The 6926-nt window shown below is 53.3% G+C and overlaps 2 protein-coding genes across 2 annotated transcripts in view; one reads left to right on the forward strand and one right to left on the reverse strand.

Annotated features, from left to right (window-relative positions):
* Nucleotides 1-9: 9 nt before the first annotated feature.
* On the forward strand, nucleotides 10-2464 carry METBIDRAFT_29808 (uncharacterized protein; the record flags this gene model as incomplete). The annotated part of the gene is made up of 1 exon (XM_018855484.1): nucleotides 10-2464. A coding segment is annotated over one exon (2455 nt), but the record flags the coding sequence as incomplete, so codon positions are not given.
* Nucleotides 2465-3264: 800 nt separating this feature from the next.
* SET3 (histone-binding protein) overlaps nucleotides 3265-6926 on the reverse strand; it is a gene marked incomplete at both ends in the record, with an annotated part of 5287 nt that continues 1625 nt past the window's right edge. Inside the window, 4 exons of the mRNA XM_018858513.1 lie at nucleotides 3265-3369; nucleotides 3442-4219; nucleotides 4283-4734; nucleotides 4762-6603. Coding sequence (XP_018713781.1) covers nucleotides 3265-3369; nucleotides 3442-4219; nucleotides 4283-4734; nucleotides 4762-6603 — 3177 coding nt within the window. The remainder of the gene's footprint in view (nucleotides 3370-3441; nucleotides 4220-4282; nucleotides 4735-4761; nucleotides 6604-6926) is intronic.

Here is a 6926-nt window from a genome sequence, read left to right on the forward strand (position 1 = left end):
ATCTACAACATGCAGATGATCCGGAACATGATTGTGTCTGTGGCGATGTCGTTGACACTTTTCGCGTCGATGGCCTCCTTTTTGGTTGTATACGCCACTCTGGGATCTACGAAGTCTCCTGCCGACATCTTCTCCTCGGTTTCTCTTTTTAACTCCTTGACCCAGCAGGTGTTTATGCTTCCATTGGCATTGAGCACTGCCGCTGATGCTGTTATTGGAATCCAAAGAGTGGGTGGATTTTTGGCCGCTGAAGAAGCGGACATCGAAGCTCTTAAAACAGAGGTGCGGCCGGAAATGATCGAGTACATGGATAAAAAAGATTTGTCGGTAAAAATCTCCAATGCCACGTTCAAATGGGATTCCTATCTGAAAGAGAATTCCGAGGCCGAGTCCAACGATTCATCCTCGATTTCTGATGAGAAATCCTCGACCGCTAAGGAAAATTTGGAGCCTGCAGAGCTGGGCAAGCTCGAGGAAACATCGAGCTCGTCCTCAGAACTGCTTGAAGCAACCATTTTCCACTCGTTGCGCAACATTGACCTAGAAGTTAAGAAAGGCGAGTTTATTGCCATTACTGGTCTTATCGGAACTGGAAAATCATCGCTTTTGAATGCAATCGCAGGATTCATGAGCCGGAAAGAGGGCTCTATCGATATTGTGGGTTCGCTTTTGCTTTGTGGTGTTCCATGGATCCAAAACACCACAGTTAAAGACAACATTTTGTTTGGCAATCCTCTCGATGAGAAGAAATACCAAGATGTCATTTATGCGTGCTCGCTCGAGAGCGACTTGGAAATTCTTCCGGCGGGTGATCAGACGGAAATTGGCGAACGAGGAATCACTTTATCTGGAGGCCAAAAGGCACGTATCAATTTAGCCAGAGCAGTGTACGCCGAGACAGACATCATCTTGTTGGACGATGTTTTGAGTGCCGTCGATGCCAGAGTTGGAAAACACATCGTCAATTCATGTCTTATGGGTTTGATGGTCAACAGAACCAGGATTTTGGCGACTCACCAGTTGTCATTGATTGGTGATGCTGACCGTATCGTCTTCTTGAAAGGAGACGGTACCATCGAGGTCGGCCTTATGGATGATTTGAAGCTGCGTGTTCCAGAATTCAGAGAGTTGATGGCGTACAACGCCGAAACAGAAGAGGAGGACGAAGAGGAAGAAGACTTGGATGAAGTAGATGCCGACAAAGAGTTCATTGCAAAGCAGGTCACTCGACAGTCCACAATTATCGACGAGGAGGCAGCTCATCATGATTATGATGCCAATAAAGACAAAGACGGGAGATTGATCATAGAAGAGGCCAGAGCCGTGAATGCTATCTCGTTTAGCATCATCAGGGACTACGTGAAGTATGGTTCGGGAATATTTAAGCACTACTCGATTGTGCCTTTGATCATGTGTCTCACAATTCTTGCAGTCTTTTGTCAGTTGTTCACCAACACTTGGTTGTCATTCTGGACCGAGCTTAAATTCTCCGGCAAAAGTAACGGCTTCTACATCGGATTCTACGTCATGTTCACCGTGTTGGCTTTTGTCTTTATTTCAGTGCAGTTCTTGTCTCTCGCCTACATGACTATAAAGGCATCTACTGTTTTGAACATCAAGGCTGTCGAGCGTGTTTTGCGTGTGCCCATGTCTTACATGGATACAACGCCCATGGGCAGAATCATCAACAGATTCACTAAGGATACAGATACCTTGGACAATGAGATTGGCAACCAGCTCCGTATGGTTGTTTACATTTTTTCGAACATCGTTGGTGTGCTCATATTGTGCGTGATCTATCTTCCTTGGTTTGCCATTGCCATTCCGGCTTTGGTGGCCATCTTTGTCTCTATCTCCAACTTCTACCAAGCGTCTGGAAGAGAGATCAAGCGGTTGGAGGCTGTACAAAGATCCTTGGTTTACAACAATTTCAATGAGACTTTGAGTGGCATGGATACCATCAAAGCGTACAAGAGGGAAGACATGTTTGTTGACAAAAACAGTACGCTCATTAACCGCATGAATGAATCGTACTATATCACCATTGCAAATCAGCGTTGGTTGGCTATTCATTTGGACGTTGTTGCCACGATACTTGCGATTGTTATCTCGCTCCTTTGTGTGTTTCGTGTCTTTGACATAACCGCTTCATCTGTTGGTTTGCTTTTATCATATGTCTTGCAAATTGCAGGTCAATTGTCGCTTTTGGTGAGAATGTTGACTCAAGTCGAAAACGAATTTAACTCTGTTGAGAGAATCTGTGAATACGCTTTCAAATTGCCCCAAGAAGCCCCTGCAATCATATCCGAGACGACACCCAAAGAATCGTGGCCCACCATGGGTCAGATAAGATTTGAAAATGCGTCTTTAGCCTACAGACCGGGATTGCCTCTTGTTTTGAAAAACTTGAACATGGACATTAAGCCGACAGAAAAAATCGGTGTTTGCGGCAGAACCGGTGCAGGTAAATCATCCATCATGGCAGCGCTTTATAGGTTGTCTGAATTGGAGTCTGGAAAGATCGAGATAGACGGGCTCGATATTTCAAAGCTTGGTCTTCACAGTTTGCGCTCAAAATTGTCGATTATTCCTCAGGATCCGGTGTTATTCAAAGGCACCATCCGTAGGAATTTGGACCCTTTCGGTGATAGTCCGGAGGAAGAGTTATGGACCGCTTTGGTGAGAGCTGGCTTGATTGAAAGCAACAAGTTGTCCTTGGTTCAAGCACAGGCTCAACTGAGCGATAATTTGCACAAATTTCATTTGGAAAGAGTAGTCGATGACGAAGGTGCCAACTTCTCTTTGGGAGAGAGGCAACTTATTTCATTCGCCAGAGCGTTGGTGAGAGGCTCTAAGATCTTGATTTTGGATGAGGCGACTTCTTCTGTGGACTATGAGACAGACAGCAAGATCCAAAGCACAATTGTAAGGGAGTTCAAGGATTGCACCATATTGTGTATTGCGCATCGTTTGAAGACAATCTTGAATTACGACCGGATTCTTGTTTTGGACAAGGGTGAGATCAAGGAGTTCGACACGCCTTGGAACTTGTTTAATCTGGCCAACAGTACTTTCCAGCAAATGTGCAACAAGTCGAATATCGTTGCTGACGATTTTTTGAGGAGAGATTAAAGTCGTTTCCCGAGGTCCTGGTTTGAATTGCGGTTGTGGTCTATATACTTAAAATGAAGTCAAAAATTTATCGTTTAACTTGATTAATATTCCTCAAGACTCAGGCGCCTCATCATAGTTTGTTTCTACCCACTATTTCTTTTTTTTCTTGTAATCAGCGAATGATAACTTTTTTACCACGGGCGGCTTTTTGTCAACCACTACAGGCTCTCCAAGTGTGATGTTAGGCGGAATCTCCTGGCCAGCCACGGTAGTTTCCTTGGTTTGGTCTTCAAGCTTGACCTCCTTCACGTCTGCCAACACGCTCACACTTGATGGTATTTTCGGACATGGGTCAAAGACCTCATTCACCTGGCTTTTGATCTTAGCTAGCACCTCGCTCGTGAGAGGGATAGCCAACATGTCTGAAGAAAACTCGCCGACAAGGCTGTTCGCGCCAAGAGGTTCGGAAGCTCCAGATGAAATGTGATAGCTTGTGAAAGAAAGTTGAGTTTGTTCCAAGAAATTCTTGCGGAAAGTTTTTCCGAAAAGCCTAATTCCATTCACATTCACTCCGTCTTTGGTGTTCTCTGCATCTGCATCAATGACGCCCAAATCCAGAAGATCCTCTGCCTCATTCTGACTTGGGAGTTGGCTTTCTGCGTATGGGCTTTCCTCGAGCAATACATAATCTCGGTCAATGAGCCTGCGCTTCCAGGAAACATACTCCTTTACCTTCTTCGGTAATACTAGCTCCTCTTTTGATTTACCAGCTCCGCTACCACCAAGACTCGAAGCCTTTCGGTTTGATCTCAAAAGGTAAGAGGTTGCTTTTTTGACCTTGAAAATCGCACACTGATTGTTGATGCTGCTAGTGTTGCACGCGCATTCAACAAAGTTGAGAATAGTGTCGACGCAAGAGATGAGATATGCCTTTTCTTCCTCTGTGAAGTCTTCAAACCTTTTTCCTTCCTCCCAGGTACCATCCTCGTTCGAGCGAATCATGTCATTGATGGGATGCGAAGGGTCCCATTCCCAGGGGAGTCTCAATTCTTCTTCCAAGTTCTCCCCCTTTAAATGGATCGCTTGGGTCGTGACCACCAAGAACCTGAACGTCTGGAGCTAGGGAATGTAAACTGGTTGGATGGCGCAGTTTGCAGTGGTGGCACACGATCTCCTGATAAACCTCGCTTCGTTGCCGACAAACCTGGAGTCAACGACAAGATCAACGCCATCGGTCTCGGAGCTTGAGAGCCTCACCTTTGCAACTTTCGGTTTGAGTGTGCCCCAAAGAGGGTATTGGTTAATCTTGTTGTTCACGTGCAGGTCCCACGAGTCGATTTCTCCGAGGTACTCGATGACCACGGTACCAGCGGGAATCACCGCCTCCCCCGTGGCCGGAGCAGAATTTTCCGAGATGAAAAGCCCTGTCTTCACGACTGAAACAAACTTCTGCTTTGGGTTATCGCTGTAGGACTTCATTCGCACGGTGGTTTTGTTCCCGCCCTTGCTCCGTCGGAGCTCGTTCCTCTCTTGCAAAAACTTTTGGTGGTTGGGCAAGCTGACCTTGCTGAACTTGAGGGCCTTGAACTGGCTTATAGACATTGTCTCGCAGAACTGAGGCTTTTTGGCAGGCTTGTCGCAGCGAGCGCCCACGTGTGTGATGGCGCTCCTAACCTCCGGGGTCTTGTAATCATTTTCTTTGAGCCGGTAGTACACGCTCTGGAAGGGCTCAGCCGTGGCGCCGTCTTCGAGAAGGGGGTTGTCTTTGTTGTGAATTTCGAACAAAGGCGCCGGCTTCAACGTAGGCGACGCGGCGGTCAGGGACTTGCGCTTCTCGATGGGAGGCTTCTCCGTGGGCGGCCTCGCATCCTTGTCCAGCCTGCGGCGTTTCTTGTCGTCGTTGCCGGAGCTCAGCGTCTTGCGCTTAGGGGGGGCCGGCTTCTCGGCCACGTCGTTGTGCTTGTCCATGTCGAGCCGAGCAATGGTGGCGGCGCGGCACAGGGCCGGGTCGATCTTGTTCCACTTCAGCTCATCGCAGTAGTAGCACTTGTACTCGTCCTCAGGCACCTCCTTGTTGGTGAGATAGCCCATGCAAGAGCAGTGCTGCCAGCGGAAGCACACGTCGCACTGGATGGTGAATCCGTCGTCTTCGTCGATGCCACAGATACACCCGATAGTACCGGCGTCCGGATCCACCTTGTACGACGCAAGAGGAGGGGGCACGCCGGCCGGCACCGGCTCGGGCTTGACGGCCGGCGGCGGCGGTTGTTTTTCCTCCCGTGGGGCGTGTGCAGGTGCCTGCTTCTCTACCAGGGGGGCGTTTGCCGGCGCCTGCGTTTCCCCCTGTCGGGATTCTGCCGGTGCCTGCTTCTCCTCCTGTGGCACATTTGCCGCCTGCGTTTCTCCCTGTCGGGCTTCTGCCGGCGCCTGCTTCTCCTCCGGTCGGGCATTTCTCAGCGCCACTGCCGGCGGGAGGACCGCTGCGCCGAAGGCCTCGTGCACCGCGGAAGAGGCAAGCTCGTCCTCCGTTTTGTTCTCGTCGTCGGTATCCGGCGCTAGCTTCGGGGCCAGCCCTTCGCGTGGGGCCGGCCCAAGCGCGGCCGTGTCGACGGAGAGCGCGGGCCGCGCGCCGCCGTCCTTGCTCTTCAACGGGAGCGGCATGTCGGCGGCCGCGGCCAACGCGGCCGCGGCGATCATGGCGTTGTCCGCGCTGCGCTGGCCGGACTCCACGTTGATGCCGCGCGCGTACGGCCCGACGCCGGGAGACGCGGCCGGAGACGTGGCGGGGGGCCGCCGCGTGCTGGACTCCGAGAGCGTGCGTTTGTGCGTGCCGCCGGGCGTGTCCTGGGGCCGTGCCGGGAGCTCGGCGTGCGCGGGCTCTGGGGGGCTGGAGCTTTGGGCCCGGCGCAGCCCCGCGGGGCGGCCCGACGGGGCGGCGGGCTCGGCGCTCGGGGCCACGCTGGGGCGCCGCGGCACTGGGTACGGCCCGCCGTAGATGCGCGGGAGCGGCGCGGCCTCGAGCCCGTAGTAGCCGTAGCCCGGGTGGGCCATGATGGGCCCGGGCGGCGGGCATGCGGCGGCGCCGCTGGGCCCGGGCGCGTACGCAAAGCCGGGCGGCGCGGCGCGGGCCATGGCGAGCGGCTTGAGCGGCGGGAGCACGTTCTGCGGCGGCCGGCGCAGCGGCACAAGCGTGCTGGCGGCGGGGCCCGCGTAGCCGCCAGGGGCGTACGGCGGCAGCGTGTGGGAGGGCCGCAAAAGCGGCGGGATTTGCAGCAGCGGGCGGCCCGGGGCACGCGGGCCGCGCGGCGGGCCGGCCGGGGGCGCGGCGGCGTGACTGTGTGCTGTTTGCTCGGGGTTCAGAGCCGGCGGGTAGGGGTGTCTAGCCGCGGCCAGGCCGGGCTCGGCGGCTGCGGTTTCGGGGGGCAGGCTCTGGCGGGCGGCCGCGGACGCAAACATGAGGAGCGTGGACGCGTCCGCAAAAAGCTGCTCCTGCTCTTGGCCCGGGGACATGTGCGTGGGGCGTGGAAGAAAAGCGTGGAGTAGTTGCGAGTTCGATGCGTATTTACATGGAGAGGGAGCTATACGGGGAAGGGCCTGGTCACGTGGCGCGCGGGTGCGCGCTATACGAGGCTGGGGGCATGGGTGCGGGCGAGGGCCTGCAAGGGAGACGAGAGGGAAGACGAGCAAAGAGAGGAAAGCGCAAGACTGGAGGAGAGGGCAGAAGAACAAAAGATAAAGGCAGAAAACAAAAAAAAAAAAAGAGGGAATAGGCCAAGGCAGAGGGACCAACGCAGAGCAGGAGGAAAGACGGG

Source organism: Metschnikowia bicuspidata (assembly GCF_001664035.1).
Source record: "Metschnikowia bicuspidata var. bicuspidata NRRL YB-4993 chromosome Unknown METBIscaffold_1, whole genome shotgun sequence".
NCBI classification, from domain to species: domain Eukaryota; kingdom Fungi; phylum Ascomycota; class Pichiomycetes; order Serinales; family Metschnikowiaceae; genus Metschnikowia; species Metschnikowia bicuspidata.